At 50.0% G+C, this 27061-nt stretch overlaps 1 protein-coding gene across 1 annotated transcript in view; it reads right to left on the bottom strand.

The window, feature by feature from the left end:
- Positions 1–9317: 9317 nt before the first annotated feature.
- B4GALT5 (beta-1,4-galactosyltransferase 5) overlaps positions 9318–27061 on the bottom strand; it is a 37526-nt gene continuing 19782 nt past the window's right edge. The window contains exons 2-9 of the mRNA XM_034066962.1: positions 22474–22608; positions 18207–18320; positions 17297–17421; positions 16510–16626; positions 15490–15677; positions 15140–15262; positions 14636–14737; positions 9318–12420 (exon numbers count right to left, since the gene is read on the bottom strand). Of these exons, the coding sequence (XP_033922853.1) occupies positions 12273–12420; positions 14636–14737; positions 15140–15262; positions 15490–15677; positions 16510–16626; positions 17297–17421; positions 18207–18320; positions 22474–22608 (1052 nt within the window). The 3' untranslated portion in view covers positions 9318–12272. The remainder of the gene's footprint in view (positions 12421–14635; positions 14738–15139; positions 15263–15489; positions 15678–16509; positions 16627–17296; positions 17422–18206; positions 18321–22473; positions 22609–27061) is intronic.

Here is a 27061-nt window from a genome sequence, read left to right as displayed (position 1 = left end):
CAAAGCTCAGATTTATTAGTAACCAAAGCACACAGAAGAGGTGCACCAGCCCCTGGTTATATCCATGTATCAGCTTTGCAGCTCGTCCTCTGCTTCTAGCTACTTTTTCTATTCTCCTTGAACTGCTGCCACGGCTGCAGGATGCTTTAGGAGAAATAGGAGAGGCCAGAAAACCACAGGGCCTACATTACCCTAAAAATAACCCCCCAAGAGGAGTCAGAGCTATTAAAATGGTGTGTAGATGAACTCACCAGCTTCGTTGGTGAGCCCCCAGAAAGCACAGAGAGCAAAACACAAATCAGTGTCAACACCACTGTGGTGACAAATGCCACCATCCCAGTTCACACGCAGCACCAAGTACTACAGCTGGCTGTGAAACAGCCTCTTGACAGTGAAAACACAGTTACTGCAATGCAAGACAGAGGAAACACAGCCCATCAGCAGTGCAGCAAAGTATCAGATTGGCCAGAGTTGGGTATTTTTGTTCTTGTTGATAAATAAATGTAAAGAAATGTGATGATTAAGTGGAAGTGAAACAGCACTGTTATCAATACAGGGTGCCTATGCAGTACATTAAACCCAAGTAATTTAAAGAGCAGAGCATATCACATAAATAATTGATTCTCTTTTGGTAAGCACACTGCCACTTTAGCTGCCTAAGTCCTCAAGAAGGGGGCCGCTCTTTAATTAAAATGTAGGCATTTACAAATGCATGTGGGCCTTTAATCATTCATATTTGGCTTGGCTGTGCACTAGAAAGAATAAAGCGGCTTTCATCTTTCTGTAGATTACACTCAGCAAACTGCCAGGGCTGTGAATGAGTCGAGGAAGTCTGTGTTGTGATGAGAGAGTGTTTTGGTCCCCTATGCAGCACAAAGGCATCTGGGAAGATGCATTTGCTGAGGTCAAACCAAAACCAGAACAAAGTGCTGCAGAGCCAACGCGATGCAGCATCAGTCTGCCTCAGTGCCTGTATTAAAGCAGGTGCTCCCCGGCAGTTCATCACAGATTGACTTTGTGAACAAAGATTTGGGAAGGGTTTTACCCACACTTACGACAAGCACGCTGATGGCTAAAAAGGCCAACGTGGGATAGGCAAATCTGGTTGCAAAAAGCACAGCGAAAGGTCTCCTTGGGTGGTACAGGTGGGGCGTGATTCTTTCTACGTTGTCTTTTCTCCTCAAGACTAGTTCTGTGTGTGTTCTCAAAGGAGACAACAGCATTATGTATGGTATGTCTCCAAGTCTCCCAATTGCAGGCCAAGGTGGACCACTGACGGTAGTCAATATGGCCAAGGCTAAGGTATTGTTCCAGGGAGTCCTTAAATCTTTTCTTTGGGGCACTTCTCTTGCTGCAGCCAGTGGCAAGTTCACCATAAAACACAGTCTTAGGGAGGAGATGATCCTTCATCCTGTGCCCTGCCCAGCACAGCTGCAATTTCAGCAATATGGCCTTGATACTGGTGACCCCTGCCTGTTCAAGGACAGTAATGTTTGACACATTGTCAGTCCAATGGATGTTTAGAATTGTATGGAGGCAGCGCGGATGGAAGCGTTTGAGGAGTCGCAGGTGATGGCAGTAGATAACCCATGATTCAGACCCATATAAAAGAGTAGACAGTACAATGGCTCTATAGACACTAATCTTTGTACTTTTCTTCAGATGTTTATTGCACCAGACTCCTTTATGGAGTTTTCCAAAGGCTCCATAAACCTTTGCTATTCTGTTTGTCGATCGTGGCATCCGAGGTAATAATGCTTCCCAGATAGCTGAACTGCTGAACTGACTTAAGCTCTGACTCACCAATGGTAATGTGAGGATGATGATAATCTTCTTGTGGTGCAGGTTGGTAGAGAACTACTGTCTTCTTCAAGCTGACTTCCAGTCCAAAAAGCTCAGCCGCCTCCGCAAAGCAAGATGTTAAACACTGCAGAGCTGCTCCTGTGTGGGCAACAAGGGCAGCATCATCAGCAAAAAGCAGTTCATGGACAAGATAATTTAAGGTCTTAGTGTGGGCCTTCAGTCGCCTTAGATTGAATAGGCTCCCATCAGTACAATATCGAATATAAATGCCGTTTTGTTCGTCAAGGTCTACCATAGCTCTTTGAAGCCTCATGCTGAAGAAGATTGTGAATAAAGTTGGTGCGAGAATGCAACATATTTCACACCATTGGTTATTGGGAAGGGTTCAGAGAGTGCATCACCATATCTGACTTGGCCATGCTGATCCTCGTGTAACAGATGGGGGACAACTTAATTGTTCCAAGATCAGCCACAGGTCTTTTCTGCTCACAGTGTCAAAAGCTTTAGTGAGGTCAATGAAAGCTACATGGAGCCGCTTATTCTGTTCTCTACACTTTTCTTGCAGTTGTCTGAGGACAAATACCATGTCTGTGGTACTTCTGTTAGATCTGAAACCACACTGGCTTACAGGTAGAAGTTCTTCTGCGATAGTGGGTACTAATCTGCTCAATAGTATTCTTGCAAGAATTTTTCCAGCAATGGAGAGTGTTCTCCTTGAGAAAAAGGATGCTGCCGAACAAGACTGTCACCTCCTGGGTCAGGCTCGAGCGACCAATATCCTGAACTGCCTGCATGCAGGGCTGGGTCTGCGACTTCACTGTATCACCTGCTCTTTCACCCCTCGCCTGTCGCTACAGGGCTTTGCAAGTGTGGGTAAACCCTTTGGGCCTGCGCAGTGGATGTTTTAGGTGAGGCACAGCATGCACAGAACTGGCCCCATCCTTTACACCCAAGGTTTATCTGCCAGAGCCTAGCGAGTTTGGACAGTGACAGCAAAGTCCTCAGGTCATAGGTTTGATTAGAGTAGCCTTCTCTTACATGGATGGCCTTACAGGGCTAAACGAGCTCCATCTGCCCAGGTTTGAAGTTAGAGTTGTCTGTCTCCTAGGATGGTTGCCCGAAGGCTGATGAGCCCGTCCTGCCCATGGACACACTTTGTCTGACCCTTCAGTTGAGAACTGTCTGGCATGGGAGACCCTACTGGAGGTATATGCCACCCACCAGCATAGCTCCCAGCCTCACAAGGGCACGCAAGCTCTTTCCCCACAACAAGGGGGTGTCCATGAAAGAGGCAATTAGAGATGTTATGAAGGCAGATAACCAGAGTGCAGATGATTTCAAAGGGTTTAATTGCTTTCTTCCTAATGACACTGCAGGCAAGAGTCTTCTCCCTCTTTCTCCAAACCTCTGGCTCAATGGGAGCTTCTCAGCTGGTTTGTGGGGTCTCAATCTGACCTAGGAGATGGCAGTGTGGTGGGAAACGCAGCCCTGGTCCGAGCAGTAATGTCCGCAAAACAGATTCCAGCCAAAAATAAAGCTCTCCTGTGCACAAAGTAAATGAAAATCATCCAATGCTCATTAGTTTGAAATCCTTGGATTTGTACCTTAAGCTGCTGAGTCTCAAGAGCTCAGCATCATGAAACCAACATTTACCTGCATAATCTCCTGTGAAGCACAGGTCCATGCACAAACTGCTCTGCCCCAACCTCCAACAGCTTCGACAGCTCACAGTGTCCAATGACCAACTCCACAGGTTTTGTACATACCGGGGGATCTAAGCCTGCCTCAAAGCACATCAATCACAGTATATCAGTGAAAGTTAACAAATGAGTATTTAGGTTAAAATAGCCTGGTGACCATAACCCACTCTATTGAGAGCTTTCATTCCACCGGGAGGTGAAAGCAAAGGAAGGGTTTGCAGCTGAGGCTCTGTGCTGATGGCCCATGGCTGCTCAGGGAGAGGCTGCAGCTGAGCCTGGTGACACTGAGCATCAAGAGAGGATTCTCCTTCACCTCTGCCCACACAAGACATCCACCTGCATGGACCAGGGCTGGGGCTCTGCCTCTCCCCTCCTGCTCCCAGCTACACTGCTGCTCTGGCTTTTCCCAGGCAGAGGTTTCCAGAGATGCCCTTTGATGATGGCAGCCTCCTTCTCTGCTGCACGGAAGCAGAAATTCAGGTATTCAGGTGCTAACATACAGCCTTGCTGCAGCAGAAATGCAGCCAGGAATGCAAAGTCTTGCTCCAGCCACTTTGCACCAGATTTGCCCAGTTTATGTGTCTGCAGCTAGGACACCAAGCCTGAATTGATGTGGGTATGCACGCCACAGACACACCAGTCTCCTTTCCCAAATGCTTTCCCAGATTGTCCCAGCTTACATCCCAACATTCCATGCAGGCAGACAGCCAGACTGCTCACACCCCCCTCAGAGCTCAGAAAGCCACAGAGGACTCAGCTCCCCCCCCAGTTTCCCTCTGATAGCCAAACAGTTTATCCAAACAGAGCATCAGAACATGGGGGACTTCAGCTCCTTTCTGGGCTTAGCCAGGTCTCTGCTGGGGGGGGCCAGAAGTGCCACAGTGATTCCTGGAGGGTGCTGCACTCCCCTAAAAGCCAGAGGAAGGAGCACCACAGAGGCAGGTGACTGAGAAAGATTGGTGCAATGAGCAGGATGGGGAGCCCAGCTGAGCCCCAGGGAGAGCAGGGGTGCTGTGGGTGATGCCCTGCCACACCACCAGCCACAAGAGCACTTGGGCTTCTAAGCCCCTTCCTGTTAAGTGGCTCCAGCTCCCTGTGTCCATCTCCTGGCATGACAAAGAGCTTGCAGCTCTCAGGAGGCTGACGGCGTTAGAGCTGGGCATGTTTATCTGATGTTTCTACAGAGCAATATCAAATCAGACTGCAGTTTATGCCAAAACAGGCAGGGAAGGAGGAAAGGGGGAGCTGGAAAACGTCCAAGCTTTAAAGCGTTTTATTCTAGCTTTGACATTGTTTAAAAGAAGAAAAGCGTTGTGTTGATAAATATTAATGGAGAAAAAGATTAAACAGAAGGGTAAAATGAAGAAACATCGTACCGGCGTTTGAGGACAAGCATCTCTCTTCAACACAGAGCTTCCCCGGGGTTTGGACGCAGGACAAAATCCTCCGCAGGCCCAGTTCTGAGGGGCAAGGAAAGGGACATCCTTACCCGACATCACCGGGGGATGCAGGTTTGGGGTGTCCCCTGCGCAGGGGCCGGGCTCGCTCCTCCCGCAGTCCGCCGCCAGGTGGGGCCTTGGGACCGCGCTGCCGCCAGCACCGGGCCCGCAGCATCCCCGCCCCTCACCGCTGCTCGGGCCCGCTCGCAGCTCGGAGGGACTGGGGCCGCCCCGCGCAGCTGAGCGCTCCCCACACCGGCCGGCCCATTGCAGAGCATCTCCCGAGCCCTCCTCTGAGCAGCTCAGGGGCTCCCACAGGCCGGTACCCCGCCCCGCTGCTCCGAGCCCCATCAGCATCCAGGCCTGGGGCGATGGGACCGGGTCAGGGTCTTGGGTAGCTCTGCCTCACTACTCCTTCCCCTCTGGATGGGAAGGGACCTGCGGGAACAGCTCCTCGTCAAGGTGGGAGCGCTAATTGCTCTCCGGAACTGCACTGCTCAGCAGCGATTCTGGCTTGCTCGGAAGCACCTGCTTATTTGGAGCCTGTTGAAATCAAGGCTGCAGCTGGGTGAAGGGGCTTGGGGGCTGCTCTCACCCCCCTCCCCACAGGTTAGATTAGGTCTGAGCTGCATCTCTGTAGCTTTTCCTTTTTACCCCATGTCTTGGATGGCCCAGCTCGCAGAGGTTTGGCAGCAAGGCAGCAGACGCAGCCATCCCGTGTGCTCCATTGGTGGGGTGCAGCCCCTTCTGCAGGGCGTGCGGTTGCTTTCATTGGCAACGACCACCTCAGGCAGGGAGGCAGAGAGCAGCTTGGGGGGGATTCACTCAGGCAAAAGCTGACCTATGTTCGAGTAACCTCCCTGCTCCCGTCGGGCAGAGCCCTCAGCTCCCCTTGTGCCCAGTGCCAGATGGAATCACTGCCCATTGAGCTGCTGTAAACCCTGGCTCCTTGACTCCCCTCTACGTGGGCTCTAAGCCCCAACAGAAATAAGCTCTGTTAGAGAGGCGGCTCCATCCCCCTCTGCCCTCGGGCTGGCTGTGGGGTTATGGCATCTGCAGGCTGCTCAGTCACCTGTGATGTGTTTCCAGCAGCTCTGAATTATGAATGAATTTGCTTCATCAAATGAAGATCTCTGCTCAGGGATTAGGTCTCAGCCATAAACTGGAGACAGTTACTGATAACAAAGCCTCCAGCACATACATACCCTCTGATGGATCCTGAGCCATCACCCCCGTAACATGATTAGCTGCCTTAATGCAATCAGAGGGAGACTGGTGCTGGGATAAGAGTGGGGAGGCTGGATCCTGGCTGCCCGGGAGTGACTCCTGAGCAGCACAGGGTTGGCTGCATCACCCCCGTCCTGCATCCCCAGCCTGCCTTGAGGGGAAATGCAGATTGCAGCACGGCCGAGATGTGGCTGCAGAGACTGCACTGAGGCTGTGGGTTTACTGTGATGCTCCCAGGGATGCGCTGCCTGTCCCTGACACCTCCCAGAGCAGAGCAGGGGCGGGATGATCCACTTCATCCCGCCGGTGAGTTATGGGGCACCACCACAGCTCACGTTGGTCCCACAGCAAGACACTTATCACAAGGTTTTATGGCGGGGGAAGCATTCCTGTTCACTGGGAACCCGCAGCACCAGTGAGCTCCCAGCAATGGAGTCGGTTGTGCAAGAGAGTTCTGGACATGCCAATGCATTCATGGCCTTTAGAAAATGCCCCTGCGGCTCGAGACAGCACTTACAAAGCTGATTTCCCAAGTGGATGTCCAGGCATCCCGCAGCTATCCCGGGCTGACCAGCTCTGCCTGTTTGACCCAACCACACACCCACCCATCCTTCATCCCCACCAGCACCGGACAAGGTGGCATCCACCGTGTCAATGAGGGTAAAGGACCAGCCCCAGCCCCCGTGGCTCACAGGGCAGTGTTTGCTCCTGCTTCACCCAGGTGGTACCAGATTAGTTGTTTTTTCCTCTTTTTGCTGTTCTCTTATCCAAAAGCAATTCCCAGGCACACACGGTGCTATCACCACTGATAGAGAGCCTGGGGGCCGTGGCATGGACAGGCTCCTGTGGCACTGCTCATTGCTCCCCATACAACACAGCCTGCAAGCCTGGATCTGCCCAGCCCTGGCCTGATGCCCTCCAGCAGCCGAGCTGCCTCACAGGAGCAGGGCTGGGGGCTCTCCTGCCCCCCAGGGAGCACAGGAAGGTGTTGCCATAACCCAAGGGATGCCCAAATCCACTCCTTGCCCCAGTGGGTGCTGCTGGGGGCACAGCAGAGCGGACACCCAGGGTGGTGGGAGAGGACATGCTTAGGGAAGGCAGCAGCGGAGCAGATATTGCCATGGGGCTAAGCTATTGCTACTGATCGTGGGAGAGGAGCGGGGCAGCCCTTGGCTGTGTACCTGGGAGAGTCTTTGAGAGGGAAGGGGTTCTTTGGGCAGTCCTCCCCAGCAGGGTTTACTGAGGGCAGCTGCCTAAAAGCCACAGTTAATCCTCCATGACCCTGCTCCTCCTCCCCTCTTCTCCCCTTGCCTCTTGACTAACAAGAGTCCTTCTTAAATAACAGTCAATATTGTCACACTGCTCACCTATGGGAAGAGGGAGTACCAGGGGTCACCTTGCCCTTCCCATGGGAAACGTGCCTGGAGGAGCAAATCCCCAGGCTCAGGGGCCATGCCCAGTGGGAGCAGCATCCTTCCCTCTGTGTGGGGAGAGGCCAACACAAGAGCCATGGCACCTTGGCAGGAAGCTCAAGCACAGTGATTCATGGCCCTGCCTCCAAACCACCTGCTCCAGGGAGGAAATCACTAACCCTGAAAGGGAAGAAACTCATTTTCATAGCCTCATCTTTAGTTACAAGGGCGCAGCCACCCCTGCTCTGGTGCCTATAAAAAGCCACCTCTGGCAGGAAACGTTTATGCTGCACGAATCCTTGGGGGTAAAAGGTTATTACAGCTTCTGTGGTATTTATCTGATGTTTGGGAAAAGCCTCATTTCCAGAGCAGGTGCTCCGAAGGGGAAGGGTTGGATGCAAAGCTTCTTTAGCCTCTGCCTCTCCCCAGCTCACATGCCATAAGAACATAGGTGAACAGGACAGAGACTCCTGCCCCAAGCTCCTGCCCAGCCTTTCCAGCAGCTCCCGGCCAGGGCACCCCCCAGGGCTGCTCCAGGTGGGCTCGCATGATCACAGCCACAGGTGCCCTGGGATGAGTGTGGTCCAGCTTCATCCCAGGCAGGTTTATTGTGGCACATGGAGATGAAGGGGAGAAAGAAGTGGAAGGAAACACCCTGCTTTGGTGGATCTTTTTTTATGGACACTGCATAAAATCTTGAGGATTTTGCAGTGCAAAGGCTGAGCTGTTTTCCAGCCTTTGCAGGGAGCCCTCTGCCATAGCTGGTGGCTGTACCAGAGCTACAGTGCCACGCTGGGCCCTCGCAGGGCTCCTCTCTTGGGCACCATTCTGCCACAGCCCATGCAAAAATGGGCTTGCTCCCAGCTCTTTCTTAAACAGCTGGCCCAGGGCAAGTCCCACGAACATCTGGGATGACAGCTGGAAGCTTCCCTAACCCTTCCCAGTTTTCCTGCACTGGGCAACCCCAAACTTCTGTGTGCACCCATCTCCTCCAGCCCCTGCAGGGTGATGCAGGCAATGAAGCCCCCACAGGTGAGGTGCACCCATGGAGGAACACAGCCATGGGGATCTTTCCATACTGGGGTCAGGGAATCCCAACAGGGCCCAGCCAGGAATGAGATGGGCTCCCACCCTCACTCCTGCAAGCACAGGGGGAAGCAAGGCCATTGTCCCTAAGGCAGTGGCAGTGGCTGGAAGGATTCTGCCATCCCACAGGCTCCAGCCAAATGCCATGGGTGAGAAGAAGCTTCCCAGAAGACAGAGAGCTAAATAAAGGCAAGGCCTGGAACAACCCGGGCTGCCAGCTATTTATTCTAGCATGCCTGTATGCTGCCGAGCAGGACAAAGATATTTTAGAGCTGCTACAAGGACGCTTGTCTGTGTGCCTGGGTTTATGGATCAAAAACTCATCTCCAGACCTCCTCATCAACATCTTTGAGCCCTGCCCTACCTTCAGCCAAGTATCTTCCTAAACACACCTCCCTCAAAGCAGCCGGCCCCTCCATCACTGAAGCAGATGCTTGGAAAAGAGGCTTTAGCATACACAGGGTAATAAGAGCTTGGGGAGCATCCTCATCCTGCGCTCAGTATGCTTCTGGCCAGCCCTAATGAGACATTTCTAACCAGCTTTCAGCACCTGGGGCTCACCTTTCTCCATTCAAACTCCAGTAAGCACTTACCTCCTATGGGAAAAAAGCACACCCCAACCTCCTACAAGAACAGCAACCACTGCACTCTTTGTTCTCGAGTATGTATTTTTTACTGAAAAAATCATTCATAAATTAACAAATACAAAAATGTACAAACACATGGGTAAATAAATGCAATGACACAAAGGATTGCTTTGCTGAGAAGTGTGTGTGTGTGTGTTTTCAAACACTAGTCTTCAGTGCAAAAACGTCCCCCTGGCACCTCTTAGAAACAGAACAGTAAGCTCGAAAGCCATGACGATGGAAAAGCTACTTTAGAGTTTAAAGCCACTTCTGATGGCGAGTGACCCGAAGCGCGTGGCTGTTGCTCTGACAGTACCTCCTGCAGAGAAGCAGAGCTTTACAGACAATTATTAAGTGTCAGTAAACAGCCCTGCAAATAAACCCCACATGGCTCATTTGAGAGAAAGAAGAAGACAGAAATCAGCATTGAACAGGACCTGCCCTGCAGCGGGGCTGAGCGACGGCGGGGACATGGAAGGGGCGAACGAGTGGCCTTGTTGGATTTCAGCTGCCAGAGTATGTACAGGTTCTCCTTAATGCGAGCATTTTTACACCATAACAGCACATGCGCTCGACAGTATGCTTTTAACAGTTACATTTACTATACAGTATTTGACATAGCTGATAAGATTAACAGTGCACATTTTCAGATATTCCACATTTTATAAAAGGGGGGAGGGGGGGGAATCCAACGTGATTAGAACAAAGGAACTATGAAGAGGGATGCTGCGGGGGGATGGACCCTTTCGTGCCAACCACAGAGTGCATTTCTGAGCAGAGGTAACAGCTTTTTGTTCAACACAAGGTGTGATGGGTGTCAGGTACACATCGAGGGCTGAGGATCTCGACTAAGGTAGTTTAAACACCTACTCACACACACATGCATGATTCCTGGTGTAGTGAACTTGGACTGGCTGAAATACATTCCTTGTTTGAAGCACCATTAAACAAAGACAGAGTTCTAGCAAGGTCTCAAGATGAAAGAAGAGAGGAGCAGAGCAACGCCGGTTCAGCATCTGAAAAGGGTCCACGTGAATTAGAGATCGAGATTCAGAAGCAAAAGTCTTTATTGCTATATGTGCCATAAAAAGCAAATTCTCACCTCTGCCTATAAATAACCAGGTTGAATCCCCTCGGGAAATGAGTTTAAAGCACATGTAAATTCAAAGACTTTAAAACCTAAGTTACAAACTTATCAGCACTTTTCAAGGGCAGGCTTGCTGTCCTCTCATACCAGCCGATAAGGATCTACACAAGAACTCATGTTTTCTAAACTAATGTTTTCTGAATACAGGTTAGGAATGCCCTGGGCAGTCACACCCACAACAGATGCGTATGGGGATCATACGTCCATGGAACTGAGAAAACAATGTAAACCATGAGAAGCAAACCGAAGGCAAACAACACAATTAAAAGAAAGTTAAAGTACTTTGGAGGTTAAGTACCCACTGCTGTTATGTATAAATACAAATTAAAAAGCAACCCCCAATGTATTTACTTCTAAGTCAGAGAGGTCCAGTAAAAGTGACTGTGTTGGTCTGTGTAAGGACTGGATTGAGTGTCAGTGGGGAGGAGAGCCCAGAGCCCAGCTACCCAACAGCAGCACAGGATGGGAGGGGATGGCAGATGGGAGAAGGCAGGGGCACTCCAGTTTGGATGGGTGTCAGACCAAGCTCTCTGGTTCCAGGTCCTCATGTTTTCATTAGCTTGATGCACGTGTCCTTCATTTCTCTCACTGCCACTAACCTGTGACAACCTGCCCCATGGGCTGCAACTGTGCCAGCACTGCTGTGCCGATGGTGATAACCAAGTGCACTGCCTGGCTCTGACAGCATCTTTCTGTGCTGCTGGATTTACACACTAAATACAGACTAAAACAACTTCTTAAACTATACCATAATGTTGTAGGAGCAATAGTAGGGTGCTGTTGGGCGGGGGAAGGCTCAGTGCCCCATTCCAAGGATAGCACATGGGCAGGAGCGGCCAGCACAGGGGCTGAGCTTCCTGTGGCAGCATGGATGTGAGCTCAAGGTGTCTGCCAAGCTCACACTTGCTATCCATGGGGTAGAGAGCAACAGGCAAGAGATTTTATCCCATATGGCTTTTGGATTCATTTGCACATCATGTTGCAGAAGTGACAGAAAGGGGAGGTTTATCATAAACATTCCCATTTCCTCACTCTCCCTGGAAAAAGCCACCCCCATGGTTTCTGGAATGAGCAATGACATGGCTGTGTTTCTCACCTGCTACACTGGAGAGTTTAGGGCCCTGTCCCACAAACATTTCTGCATATGCACAGCTTAAGTCATGCAAGCAGCCTCACTGGCTTAAAAGGGAACACCTTGCACAAGTACAGTGATACACACACAAGTGTTTGCAGAATTCAGGACTAAAATGAGTGACCGTATGTAAACCTCTAGCTTGGATTTGAGCCATAGGAGAAAAATTAAAAGGGGCAATTTACACAGCATATTTACACTCACACTTCTTTAAGAAGCGATTCTGTTGTATATACTTCAAGCAGGTCATTTAAAAAACCGCACAGACATAGAAGAATGATATCAGAAGTCCTTTGATCTCCCACCGGGGCAGTTGCTGACTGAATCGCTCCTGACGTTCACTATGGAGAAGCTGGAGTCCCTCAGCTGAGCTGCTTCCCGGAGGAGAAAGCACATCCGAGGTGAGTCCCAGTGCCAGAGATTGCTGGAGGAGGAATGTGGAGGAGACAAGAGCAGCAGGTCAAACCATTGTCCTGAAACCCAGAAAGCAAGTGGCGGAAGAGACTGCTGAGCTTGCTGCATGAGTATCGGGCTGGATTGGTACAGCTAGGGCAATTTGTGCGTGCACTTTCAGCCTTACTCTCCAAAATACTGTGATCCTTCATTAGACAAAGTGTTGCTTGTCCTCGATAACCCTTGGAAAAGGAAGTCTAGCGTGATGCTTTCGTGGTGAAGGGCAGAGCAAAGTTATTTTCTCCTCTTAATATTCGGTCACCAGAGCCAGCTCCGGTGTCAGGTTAACAGTGATGTTCTTATACAAGGCGTCATACGTGACGTTTGGAAAGTAGTTCAAGTTATTGAGGCCGTCCAGGGCTTGTCTTTCTTTCGACTTCCTCAGCAAGGCATACCTATGCAATGAGAACCAGAGCCCAGAGTCACTTCCACATATCCCATAGCCCTGCAAGGTCCTTCCAATGCTACTAAAACACCCTTTAACAGTCAGTCCCAACAGCAGCTACAAAACAACAAATTTCGGAGCCCTTAATAAAGATAAATGTCACATTTTCTACATAGAGCATCTATATTAAATAGCCCAAAGTTTAGAGAATTACAGCCCATCACTTGAGGAGAAGCAAAATGCTCTGTCCCGCCAGCATCCAGCTATAAAAACAGCCTCCAACTCCAGCCCAAAGCCTGTGGGTCCCATTCCTAGGAGGCGGTTGAGCTCAGGGGGTCCTGTTGAACCCTCACTACAAAGCAGATGAGGGGTGATGTGGACCTTTCGATTTTTTAGCAACTGGATAACAAGCAAGAGCAAAACTAAATGGTTTTAGTCAGGGGATGGGGGACGAGGAAGTAAAACTAGAATAATGATGATTTGGGGAAGGAAACTGCAGCTGGTACACAAGAACAGCCTCAACCAAATTTAGGGGCAGCATGATGAGATGTAAGGGCTAAGGGGGGGGGGGAAACAAACTAAAATAAGCAGGTATCTCAGCAGGACACTGACTTTCTGCACCATGGTGCCAAGGGCCTGGCAGCACCAGGGCAAGTGGGAACTGAGCTGAGACCTGGAGACAGAAATAGCACCAGGGGTAGGATATGCCAGGATGAAAAGGAAGATGCTGGGTGACAGCAAAGAGGGAAGTGCCAAAGCCAGTTTCAGAGATCACAGCATCAAAACACAAGCAGGACACTTGGTGTCTTGATGAACACTTTTCTCCTCCATAGATGAGTTTTGGGTCTCCCTGCTTGGGTGGGAGAAGCAGAAGACTTCCAGATGGCAGCAGTTAGTACTTGCCCATGGCTAAGGGCAGATTTCAGGAGGCACAACTCAGAGGATTATCTATTGCCAGACTTAGCCTAGGCTGGGTGTCAGGCTCCAAACACAGCAGTGGAGGCAGAAGCACCCAGTGACACAGGTATCAGCCTCACCAGGAGAACCGCTGCCTTGCCCATCTTCACTGCAGTTCCCTCCCTCCCGCAGCACTGACCCACAAGTCCTGCTGACACAGAACTAGAGCTCCTGACCAGGGTCAGGAGACCAGGGAAGCATCAGGAACAAGTGCTCAATCCACTGCATTGCCAGCCTTCCACACCTCAAGGGTTGGACCACATACACAGCTTTTTAAGCCAAAACCAACTTCTGTTTCAAGAGTGAAATGAGAGAAGTGTCTCTCATTCTGGCTGCACTCTGACAGGAATGAAAAGTAGAGCTAAAGATGAAATAACCTCAAATGGAAACTCCCTAAAATGAGTCTTCTGTAAGAAGAGACTAGCAGCTCAAATGGTATCAGCAACATAAACCCTCCCTGCTGCCTCTTCCACCAGCAGCAGCCAGGAGCCCCTCTGCAGAACAGAGTTTGCACTGTCCAATAGCTCATCATAGAGAGTCAGTTCCTGAGCTGATTGTGAAAAAGGTATTTCTCTGCTGCCGAGTTTTCAAAAGACTCAAATTCTACCAATGTTCCCAGTCATGCAACCAACCTCTGCATCCTCCAAAGCAACCTCGCGAACAAAGGGGTCAGAGCCCTCCTGGAAAGCTCCAGAGAGAACGTAACTTTTTGAGAGAAAAGACTAAACGCACACAGTACTGGTGCTCCTTAGGCACAGGGAACAGCCACTGCTCCCGATGGATGTCCAGAGTCTCGCAAAAGAGCAAAGCCTGAATTCAGGGGTTCTGTACACCCACTCTGATTTGGGGCCAACAGGCAGGAAGAGAAGAATAGAGAGGGATGAGCTGCTCTATCTCAGCACTGCAGTGGAATTGTGTCGGAGCTGCTGCCATGTCCCTGTTTGCACCCACCATCATTATAGAATGGTTTGGGTTGGAAGGGACTTTAAAGCTCATCCAGTTCCAGCCCCCTGCCACAAGCAGGGACACCTTCCACTAGAGCAGGTTGCTCCAAGCCCTGACCAACCTGACCTTGAAAACTTCCAGGGATACAAGGACCTCTCATCAGAGGGATACAGGGTATGAAATGGAGGGATGGAGGAATCCAGGCAGCACTCTGTCTCCATCTCCCTGCAGTTAAGTTTCCCTCATGAGTTAAGGCTGTTATTGCCTCCATGGTACAGATTCTTTGCAAAGAGCTTTGGGATTCTTCAAAATAATGTACTTGCCTTCCTAGGAACTGCACTTCTCCTCGATGATGGTGGGGAATTGATTTATATTTCCCTGTGTCTCCTTCTGGTCGAGTCACCGAGTAGCCTGCATACTGCACCCTGCGTGAGGAAGGAGAGGAATAAACAGAAAATAGGAATCACTCATTGCACTTGCTGTGTCATCGGCACTTGCCAGGGTTGCACAGTTCATGCACACAGGGCTCCAACAGCAGCTTTGCCTTTCCACCCAGCAGATAAGCTTATCCTTATGCAAACCTCCCCATTTCAGCCTGGGCTCTGGGCAAGTCACACTTGGCACGTCCAAGCTTCAGCTCAACTAAGGTCAGCCTGAGCTCAGCAGTGTGGGATACTGCAGACAGAGACAGTAGTTTCCCAACCAGCACTTCTCTGTTTGCTTCCCATGTGCTGCCTGGAGCAGCCCCTGTTCCCTTTGAGACACTGCAGCTGGGCTGGCTCACAGAACCACCCTCAGAAGCAGAGTTCAGGGATGAGCTCCCATACCTGTTCCAGAGGTCATCATCTTCACCACCCCAGCCCCAGAAGGCATTAGGGAAACCATTGATCTTCTGAAACTGCTCAACAGTCAGGCCGCTCACCCCACCGAAGAACTCGTTGTAAGGGAGCCTAAGTAGGAAAGAAGAGGTTAGGGCAAAGCCCACCAGGGCTGCAGCTCTCCCGCCTGCAATGGGGGAAGCCTGAGCTGTGAGGATGCTTTCTTCTATTCCCCTCTCATGCTCACTTCACACAAAGCCCCAGAAGCAAACAGAGATTAGTCTTTCACCTTTAAAGAACCAGAATCTAACACAGGCTCCTTAGCCGTTATGGTAGGGAGGAGGAAGAACAGTGCTTACAGATACATGTACTTATCCAGCTTGGCTGCAAAGTGCCTCGGCATCTGTCCACACCCATAATAGTTACGGTCATTTTCTGGTATGTGGTCCACATCGTGAAAGATGAGACAGTCCCAATCCAAGTCCTTCATTGCTTCCCGAAAGCCAACGTTGAAGAGCATGGCACGGTTAAAGGGTTGGTTTCCAGCCTAGGAGGAAGAAAGTTCCTTCTCAAAGGGAATCCCGTGCAGTTCGTGCTCTGTATGTGCATTCTCAGCCTTGTCTAGAGAGCTGCAGAGGGCAACCAGCTCCCACACTGGTGCCACAAAAGCAAATGATGTATTGGGATAGACTGGCAAGATCAACCAGGACTTAAGCATTCAATTTACCGTGCAGGCACAAAACCAAAGATGCTGAAGTCCTATTACTTGGACACTTAAACAAAACAACCTAATTTTGATCAGTCCTTTTAAGATGAGCTAGATATGGAGAAACATCTACTGGGTGGATGAAGCCAGACAGCAGAAGTGACAGGTTCACATACACACCAAATGACTGTCTTATGTTTTGCATTCATGAAGGTCATCTAGAAACTGGCCAGACAAGAATTGCCTAACTCTGGTGAAGCCATTTCTGTGCCCATGGGATGCTCCCCAGAACTACTAGAGATATACAAAAATAACATTATTTAAACTGCAAACACCTGGATAACAGTTGCCTTTCCAAAAAATATCTGCTCCAATACAGGATTAAGCACACACCCCACATCCCCCCCAAATTATCAATTTTTTACTTCATTTTTTAGGTAAAACCAGTCATTTTGGGTCACACCTCTCAGCTGTGCCTCTTTTATGCAGAATGGGACAATTTACACCTGACAACATGAACCCTGAACCTGTCAAGGGTCATATGATATGATCTGGCAGGTAACCTCCTTGGCACACAGCGCAGAGTTATGCCTGCAGCTTTGGCAGGCACATCTGTAGTGCAGCACATCCATGCCCCAGCGGCTGCTGCTCCAGCCCCCTGTGGCTCACTCACTTGTTCCACGACGTAAAAGGCGAACTGTAAACGTTGCCGCTGCAGCATGGGAATAAGGTGCCTGAAGAGAACAGGAAGATGCTCGTATCGATTGCGGAATGGGATCAGGATCGCCACCTGACAGGGAGAGAACACGGCTCTTACTGCACCAAACCAGTTGCTCCGGCTGCCGAGCAACCCCCAGGACTGGCTGGTGTGGTGTTACAGGAGCAGCACTAACCACGGTTTCTCAGCTCTACCATGTAGGTCTGAGCAAGCATGAAACACTTCCAACCCCCACAACATGGATTTCCTAGTCACTTTTGGGGAAACTATTGCTTTGGGGAAATTCAATGCAACCTTGAGTGGAAGAGAGAATCACAGCTCCCCACCTCCACTGCTTCTGCCCATGCCAAGACCTGCTACCACACTGCTCTAAGCCGCCTTCCTATGGGGTCAGGAGTCTCCCACACTTCCACCTTGCCTCTCTGGGTCAAACTGTACCCAGGATAGGGCAGCAGGGGCAATGGGAGGGCCAGCAGCAGGGAAGCAGGGAGGAGCTCGTTGCTTGGCTCCTTCATAGTCCATGCAGAAACTCAGAGCTGACTCATGCATCACTAAAGCAGCCCTTGAATTCAGCGTTTCCTCCCTAGGCACTGCAGCTCCACACTTCAGAGATCCTTATATTCATTACTCTGAAGCTGCAGTACATCAGAGATGTTCCCAGTAATGTCTTTCCATCACCCACCCAGGACTCTCTGTTCCCCTGTGCTCAACAGTGACATGGGGCTGCCCAGGTCCCCATTACCTTCCAGCGAGGCAGGCAGTCACTCGGCTTCCAGTGGCCTCCCAGCTTGATGGAAGGGTCTTTTGAGAAGAACTGGTGGATATCCTCCATCGTGATCTCGCTCATATTTACATCAATGGGGCCCTCTGCAACACAGCAGGGAGAAGCAGAAGAGGGGGTCAGGAACCGCTGTGGTCCTTAGGCAGCTTGTGCCTGCTTGGGACAGAACATTGCTGCATTCCTGCCCTCTAGCCCCATCACTGAATGCAGACAGCCTCTTCTTTTCCCCAAGCACCAATAGAAATGAATAGGAAATGCTGCTGGCATGACTTGCAACACCTTCATCTCCTCAGCAGATGGGCTCTGCTCAGCCTTGTGACCACTGCTGAATGTAGTTCTTCCATCAGAGACCCACACTGGCCAGGGCACCCTTCTACACTTCCATGCAGGTTTCCAGCACACACAAACCCCCACACCTCAGCAGGGAGCCCAATTTTACACTGCAGTTTTGCTTTGGTGGAAGCATTTCTCCCAGCTGCAGTTCCCTCTGGGGTGGATCCAGCCCCATGTCTTGCACCAGCCCCTGCCCAGCTGTACCAGCACAGCTCAGAACTGGGACCAGCAGTGCTGCCAAGGGGTCACCACGATCCCTGGAAAAGGGCTGGCTGAGCCTTTGCACTAGCTCACAGTGTTTGCCGATCAATGGGCTCTTGCTTTGGCCGTGAGACCTGCCTCCAACATAGCAGGGATTAGTGTGAGTGGGTAAACAATGAGTTTCCAGAAGGGGACCAGGCTCCAAACAGCACTCCCATTCATCTCCAAGTGCTGGCAGGGAAAGGTGCAATGCTGGTGAGCTGGGGAATTCCACAATGTGCCCTCCAAAGCCATGGGGAGCAGGTAAGGGGTACAAGGCCACTGGGATGCTACTCACTCATAGAAGGGAGCCTCTCAGGACAGGTGTGGTTGGGGAAGTAGGTAAAGTCTTCAGGAAGAAACGTTGTGGCTTGCAGAAAGGTGTCATTGTGGTTCAGGTCAAGAGGATAATCTGAGGGATGGGGAACAAAAAGGGAAGATTTAAAACAAGTTTACTTTTGATCCGCAGGTCTTTGCTATTTCCAGCCACCTCCCTGTGAGAGCAGCCTGCAAATGCATCCATGGCTGAGGATGTCCCCAACAGCATGGGGTGTCCCCATGCAGCATGAGCTCTATCTGGACTTGCAATTCAGGCTTCACATTTTCTGACCTAAGGAAGAACTTTCAATGTCACCTTTAGGTATCACAAACAGTACAAAGCAAAGGAGCACATGGCACTTGGAAGGAAAAGCTACTTAGCACCTTGTCCCTGAAGGACCATGGCACAGTGAAAGGGAACATGCTCCTCCAGTGGGTCTTTCCCAGGTCCCAGTGCCAGTAAGGAGTGTCAGTGCAGCAGCCTGCACAGGGAAATCCTGTCTTGCATCCTCCTCAAAAGATCAATGAAAACTATGATGTTACACACAGCCTCTCCTCCAGTTTGTATTGTGCAAGAGCAGAGGAGCCCAGCACAGCGTATTTCCATATTTCTCCAGTACCCCCATTCCTCTGCATCCTTTTTCCTCCTCAGCAAAACCCTTGCAGCCTCTGACATCTGTAGATGTTTTAAGGAGGTTTTTACATTACCGCAGAAAGCAGAAGTTCATGGTTAAGTTTCCAGCTTTGCATAACGCATCTTGGTCAAGCACAACTTAATTTTAGGCATTAGAATTAAGTTCCCTGCACCAGCTGCTACAGAAAGATGCTGCCTCTCCACTTTATCCAAGCATCAGGTGCTTAGCAGAGGGTTGGCCTTTAGGTCCACAGCACCAATCTTACACCCTGCAGAGGTCCTGGAAAGCAGCAATTTACAGCTGAGCCACCCAGTCCCATCACAAGCAGCTACCAGAACAAGGTGCTCTCGTCCTTTCCAACTACCCTACCATGGGCAGGCATTCCTGCAGCAGCTAACTGCAGAAGCATGCCACGGGGCTGACATTCACCATGCTAATTCAAAGCAAGAGCAGCCCTGGTTTCTCACGGGCACAGAACAAACCAGCTGGTGTTCAGGCACACAGAGACAAAAGAAGGTCCAGTGTCCACCCCATCACACCCTGGGAGCTGTCCAGGTAGCTCTGCAAAGCCTTGGGTACAAGGATTGCAAGTGACCCATCACTAAACAGTCAGGATGGAACTGGATGATCTTAAGGTCCTTTCCAACTCAAACCATTCTATGATTTACAGGAGGTAGCCAGATTAAGTTATTTTACTGAACCCAGTGTGAAATTCAGGGTTTTCTTCTTTTACCCAGCAGCTATAACCTTTCAATTCATCTCACACTTAGTTTCAAGAATATATTGATAGCAAAAAGGTTTCACATATTTTATCCCCAGAGCAATTTAATAAACCCAGAATTACAGTGTAATGAGGTGAATGAATCTGCTAAGATTAAGAGCTAAGAGTCCAAGTCATATGTAAGGATAGAGACATTTAAGTAATTGCATAAGCACAGTATATTTTCCATAGCAGAAAGGCTGCTGCATTTAATAGCCACATTAATGATATATCAAGAAAAAAATAACCTAGAGACAATTTTATCCTTTAAAGCAAAGCAGAGAGGATTGCCTTTACCTGCAAAGTCAAGAATCTTTCATTCAAATCAACTGGGACAAGTCATTGCTGGCCTGATATTCCAGCTTGCTTTATTGTGCTAGTAATCACATCATTAATACTACTTATTCATTCTAGTAAGTGGTACACAAACTACCTCAGACTCAAGATGGACTTGTAAATAGAACCTAAGGGCTTTCCAAGTATGATAGATAATGTTTTGGATGCTTGATACTGCTCTATATTTTAATAACCAGATTCCCATTAAATCCCTATCACTAGAGCACACTCTCAATACTTAGCCCAGTGGATAATGTACAATGAAGCCCAGCTCCCCCTTTTCACACTAAGGGCTGCCTTTTTTGCTTGCAAAAGCACAGAAGGGATCCCTCTTGGCTCACTGAACAGGAAACCTATTACTGCATCTATTAGCAAATGCTGAAAAAGTTATAAATTACTTCCTCATTTTAACAGAAGAGGAAAAAAGCTAAGGGCAAAGAATAGATGCAGATGAATGGGGACAAGCGCCCTGTGCTCGGTCACCTTGCCATTCACAGTGGGATACTGCATTTTTAAGGAATCTGCCAGAAATTGAGGTCCCAGGAGGACACATGCACAAGGCAGCACTGCACAAAAAAAACAGCACACATGATGTATGGGAAAGGTTGCAGCTCGGAAAGCATCAGCCTCCAGCTTCCCAGTGGTCCCATGCCACTGGAACAGGGACAGCTAGAGAGGGCCCACAGCATCTTCTGCCCAGACTGGTTTGTTACCTTTGCCAGATAACTCCCAGCAGCAGCATCCCTGCCCTTCCTCTGCACACCTCTCCTTGGAAGAGTGAAGGGAATGCAGGGATGGACACCCAGTGCTGCCCACAGGGTAGGACAGGGGCAGCTGCTGGGGCAGTCAATGCCTTCAGCTGGGTCCCCCCTGCAGCCATACCATGTGGGTTTCTCTCCTGGCCATCGCACTGGGGAAGGATGCACACACCAGGCAGTGCCACCACTCCAATCCCATCGAGGCACCCCAAAACAGAGTCAAGGAGGAAAGATACTGATCCTGGTGTTAAAATCCTTGCAGCCACAGTGCCATGTGCCTTTCAGATGTCACCACCATCCATCATGGGCCTGCTCTGACCTGCCTGCCAGAGAAGGTCACCCAAGGAGTGTGCATAGTGCCTGTATATGTCAAAAACATCCTTGCAGCTGGAGTTCTTGGGGCAGGAGGGGTATTACCAGCCCATGTCAAAGCTGGGATGGAGATGAAGCTCAAGCAAAGCCAATTATTTTCAGCAGCAGCAGTACTGGTATTGCTGACACTAACATGGTAACTATTTCCCTGTCTGCTGCAGGCAGGTTTTCGGAGGTCTCAGAGACCTGAGGGTCAGGACCACAGCACGACAGCTCTTGACTCTCATCACCACAAGCGGTAGCACTGGAGTGTCCAACCCTCCTCCCTTCAGGGGCTCAGCCACTTCCTCACCCTGCATCTGCTTTACGTGATGTTTCCAGCCTTAAAAATAGCTCAGAATGGCAGCCCTGGCCAGCTTCAGCAGGGAGAAGAGGTGACCCTAGGTGCCAATCTCTTGTGCAAGTTGATAATTCCCCTTCTGTGCCCATCCCTGGTCAGAGTACAGCTGAACTGGCTGCCTCATCACTGCTCCCTGGCGTGCTGGGCAGCAAGGACACAGCTCATGTTTTGCTGTTAATAAAGAAATAATCCTGCTCTGTAAAACTTTATCAGCCCCTGCTGAGGAACCCTCACAGTGGAGGAGCTGAGCTCCCTGATGCCAACTGCACTAGCAGGATGCACCGGTGACATGCCAGCAGCAGAGGTGCATGCTTGGTGTCACACCAGCCCAAAGGCAATGCCTCACCCTGGCTTACATAGCCATGTGCATTTATGCTTCACGGTACCATATTTACACCAAAACTTGTAACCCTGCTATGAGCTTTGTATTCTGGACGATGAACAACCTGGGAGTGAGAACCTGCGACTCCACTTCCTGCATTCTGTCCAAAGTTTAATGTGGCAGATCTCCAGCCAAGTCATCTCTGTTCATCCTTGCATGGGAAGGGTGAAGCTTATGAGTACAGGCTCCTCCATGTGCAGAGAGCCAGAGCTCTGCACATGCATGTGCCTGGGAAGTGACTTTTAAATATGAAACTGAATTTGAAAGTATTTACCCTCAGACTGGTTGAAGCTAACAAATGGAACTGCTGGAAAGCAATTTCAGCTCAACATCCCATCATTTGAGACCTTTCAAGGTTTTTACCCCTTGTCCAAGTTAGAAGCATTTGAATTTTATATATATATAAAGAAAATAATTATGATTAATATAAAGAAGTTCTATTATATTAATATAGTTTTATGTATAGCATATATACACACACATTATATATATAATAGGAATTTGTAATATCTATTCATACGTATCAAAAATAAAAAGGAAACCAAAGTTCCCACTCTTCATTTACCAGTACAAATTAATCCCTTCAAGCATGAGCAGTTCAGATCAACCTGATTTCCAGTGGAAATTGAACCTTTGATCAAAATGACAATTACTCAAGGAATACCTGAGTCATTCACGCTGCTATTCCTCTTGGCATAGGCACTGCGGACCACCTGCTCGTACACCTGAGCTCCTATTGTTCGCATGTTCTCACGAATCATGATGCCTCGGGCTTGCATCATGAAGAGGTAGGTGTTCACTGCAGGGGAAAGAAAAAGGAGCATTTCCATGACCATCAGGTTTCGTAGGAAAGAGAAATAGGAGTCTTCTGCAACCATTCCCTGCCTCCTGTTTGGTTTCACCTCCCTCCTGTCTGGAGGATCCCCAGGTCACACGTGCCTTGGTTACCTGGTGGAGCTAGGAAGGGCACGGAGTTGGGCTGTAAGGCTATTTAGAAACCCAGCTGGTTAATAAGAGGACCATAGCCAGCTGGACCTGATGATGCAGACTGTAATGCAGCACTGCAGCTTAAACAACTGTACATTCTGCTTCCTAAGCAAGGATGCTTAATTAGGAAATATTATAACAGGAAACTAAGCTGCAGGTCTGCAGAAGGGCATCCATTCCTAGACTGCAGCACCAAGGGCTTACACTTGCTTGGCAGAGGTACCACAAACCCCATCCCAGTACCGGTCTGAGCACACCAGCAATCCATATGGGTCAGAGCAGGCTGCGTTTTGCAGAACAAACCCCCTGCTCCCCAGAACCAGCCCCCCCCCTCCCCCACAGGTTCTTTTCCCTCTCCTTTCCTGCTGACCCCATGCCCTGGCATTGCTCAGGCTGAGCCTGCTTAGGTTTCAGTTTAAGCTGACACCTGGTGCTGGCAGGGACGGGCCCCAAAGCAAACAGCAGCAAGCACAGCCCTGAGTCACCAGCAGCACCCACAGGTATGGTAGGACTGCCACCCATAGGGACAGCAGGACAGCCACAGCACCCCTGCACTGACATCTTAGGCTTAAGAATGAAGTGGGTGGGGAGAAACAATTTGGAAATAGGGAGGAGGGGAGATCTAGAAGGCAAATTCTGCACTAGTAATTACAAAAACAGGTCAAAAGACACCCCAGGAGGGATGAAGAGGGCGCCAGGCCAAGGAAACAACAGGGACCCATCACAGAGGAGGGCAGCAACTGATGAAATGTCACCAGGAAACATCCGTAACAGGTCATTTCTACAGCAGGCATATCACAAGATGCAATAGCCCGGAACCAGTGGCTGCCAGTGCCAGGAGGGTGCAGTCATTGCCGGAGTCACTGGGATCACAGATTAGATAGGACACCTGGGAGGTGGCACCATCACTGGAGAGCAAGGGTCGCCCCAAACACCACCCACCAGTACACACACTGATGCACTGCCCCTGGTGTCCTTGCCCTGCTTTCCCCTTCTACACCCACAGCTCGAGCCGGGCTCCAGAAGGGCTGCCCACACGCATTTCCCAATCCCAACTGTGTTTTGTTTCCACACAGCTAAGCAAATATTTGAAGAGGCAACGGAGCCCCACGCCGTGCCCAGAGCTTGCACACCATGCCCAGGTCCTGTACCCAGCCTATCCATGGGGAATCAGCACATTTTCAGCAAGAAGGGGGTCGGCTGCATGTACTGCTTGGCAACTAAATGGCTTGCAATGAGATGTTAAATGCCATTCGCAGCCTCTCCTATACACGTACCCTTCCTGGCAGAGCCAGTGACAGCACCTTAAGCCAGTGGTTACACTGGCAACAAGCAAAGCTGCCTCAGGCAAAGCTGCACCCAAACCCTCTTTGTTCACCCACTGCTTCTGGGGCCAGTTCTGCAACCGCCGGGCTGGTTAGTGACAGCAACAAGATGAATGTGTGCTCTGCTGCAGTTTCCTGGCAAGATCCTGGAGTTGCAATGACAGCGAGAGACAGCAAGGGCTGCTCCTGCCCGGAAAGGCTGGGAATTTGCTTTAGCAGATCCCCAGGGCAGCAAGCTCAAGGAGAAGCTGGCACTTGATGTAGCACTACAGGCCAGAAATGAGTGTAGCTGGAATTCCACATGCAAAGCCTTACACCCAGCCCTAAAGCCTGCATGAGCTTGCACTTGGGAGTCAGCTCCCGCCTGGAGCTCGGCATGAAACCGCATCATCACCCAACACCATCTCCAGCCCCAGCATCCCTTCCTGACATAGCCCCAGTTTAGGCAGCTGCCAACCAGGACTTATGGAAGTGGGAGTTCCTGTGGAGAAAAGAAAGGTTTGCGGAATGGGCTATTTAGGGTTAGTGTAAGTGAGCAATGCAATTGGGCTGGTATGACCTTGGGGTCTAGGGCAGGATGCACAGGGCAGCTCCAGCCTGACCCGACCATACAGGCCAGGCAGAGGACAGGTCTCCCAGATGACCACAACAAGGCATATAAGTTGGGCAGCTTCTTCTCCAGCTCATCAGCCCAGGTGACAGCTCTGCCTCGGTTGCAAAGGCAACATATTATGGGTTGACAGTTTGAGCATATGGCTCCTAAGGACATGTCTATAGCATCTTGCACAAATGGCAGCATCCACCCCAAGCTACAGGCAGAAGCATTGCAAGGCTCTCGCAGGAACCAGCACAAACCAGCACATCCAGCAATAGAACAACATCCTCCAAAGCCAAGCAAGCACAGCAGTGCATGAATTCATAAAAGAGAGCAGCACCACACAGCCTCACCTCAGCCATCAGCAGTGAGCTGCCCAGCTCCCTTCCAAACTCCAAAAGGCTAATCAAGAGCTCCTCTTTGCACAGAGCAAAGGGTGGCTCAAGACACTCAAGACGAGATGTTTATCAGGACTAGGTTATAGATAAGGGAAGAGGGAGCAGCAAGCTTGGACTTTCCAGCTTGCATGAAGGCATAATTCACTGATGCTGAACAAATAAATTAGCTCTGTACTTTATTATGCCTTCTACTCGCTGGGTAAAGAAGAACCAGGTTTGGTGAAGCATGAAAGAACAGAAGACACAAATCGGCATCCAATCCGTGCCTAATTTAAGGAAGAGGGAGGTTTCTCGGGCACACTGAAAGCACCATTTGTTCCTGCTCCTCGGCAGGCAGACGGAGCAGGGCCTCGCCACAGCCACATGACATGGCTTGCTGGGTCGGACTCGTACGGAGCGGCAGTGGGAATCCTGAACAGACTGTCACAGCAACCACCATCCCAGGGGAACGCCAGCATGAACAACACCAGCTTTGTATAAGGCAGCCATTGCCTTCTCACATATTAACCCCTTTACTCAGATGATGATGGAGATACGGGGCCATGGATGAGATGTGCCATCAACACACTGCACACACAGCATCAAGAACCCCACACGACCACACCGACCCAAGCCCCTTCTGCCCCCAGAGCCACCCGCCACCATGATAAGCTTCACAAAGCCCATGCTTATCCAGCACACACAATTCATTTGGGTCAGACAATCAGACTTAAAACACATTATTGAAAACATTTCACTCCCTATAGCCACACAGTGCTTGATCTAGCTCCATGGGGCGACCATGTGCAAAGCTGGGTCTGGATCAACATCTGGGAATCACTGTACTTGAATTCAAACCTCACTCCTCGGTTTACTTTGCTTTTGATGAGCAAATCTGCCATGTTTAACATTTATTAAGGCTGACCTTACAGAGCGTAAGGCACCTGTACCCAAAAGGCAGCGTTCCCCATAGCCATAGTGCCAGAGCCACCACCAGCACAGGAAGAGGATGCTGAACATCCCCACCACAGCCTCTGCCAGGGAAGAAAGATGCACACATGCACTGGTGATGTGCTCAGCTTGAGCCAGGGTTCAGCCAGAAAGCAATTCTCCATGCTCCAAGATACTGCTAATCTAATCACACAGGATGATCTCGGAAATTACACTGGCCTTCTGCCTTTATTCCATTTGAGCACGCAGCACTTCAGACCACATACACGTGGTGATAACAGCCTGGCTGACCAGCAGGGCAAGGACAGGAGAGGGATTTTAGCTGCTGTTAGGGGAGACAAGGGTTGGGGACCACACCAGGGAGGGAAGATGCCCCTTTTCTTCCTGATTTCCAGCACTGACGCTCACAACCCACATAGAAAACAAGCAGAATTGAAGAATCAATTTACCCAAATGACTGCATTAAGCTTATTCTTGTTAGTTCATTACAGGATAAGACAACACTGCTGGGATTTAAACACATGGAAATCATGACATTGCACCTACAGCTTGCCACCAGCTGGAGCAGAGGCACATGGCTGAGCCCCAGGGCCAGGGCACCCTGCAGGACTCTGCACCCCAACCTCCCCGCTCACAAGCAACAGGGAGGCCAAGTGCTTATCCAAGCTGGGAATGGATGCAACAACTTCAACCAGGGAGGTAAAGTCCAATTACATAAATGAGTGCTGAAGTCTTCCTGTAATCATTTCTCTGTTGGTATTTTTGGAGCACTTCTAATCAAGAAACAGCTGACTCTCTCATGGAAAATTAATTTCACCATGATGATATGTACTAGAAGAGGCAGCAGGGTAATTTGCAGCTTGGGAGTTGGTTCAGAAGAGGTCTGAGTGTGATCCATGCCAGCTACCAACACAGGAAGGGGACAGACCTGACTCGTCTCGCTCTTGACCCCAACACACTCTGCCTGCGGAAAGGACCTTCCTCCAGCATCCTCCAGCACAGGGGATGGTGCAGTAC

Source organism: Melopsittacus undulatus, chromosome 10 (genome assembly GCF_012275295.1).
Source record: "Melopsittacus undulatus isolate bMelUnd1 chromosome 10, bMelUnd1.mat.Z, whole genome shotgun sequence".
Taxonomy (NCBI): Eukaryota; Metazoa; Chordata; class Aves; order Psittaciformes; family Psittaculidae; genus Melopsittacus; species Melopsittacus undulatus.
This window is presented reverse-complemented; position numbering and strand designations above follow the sequence as displayed.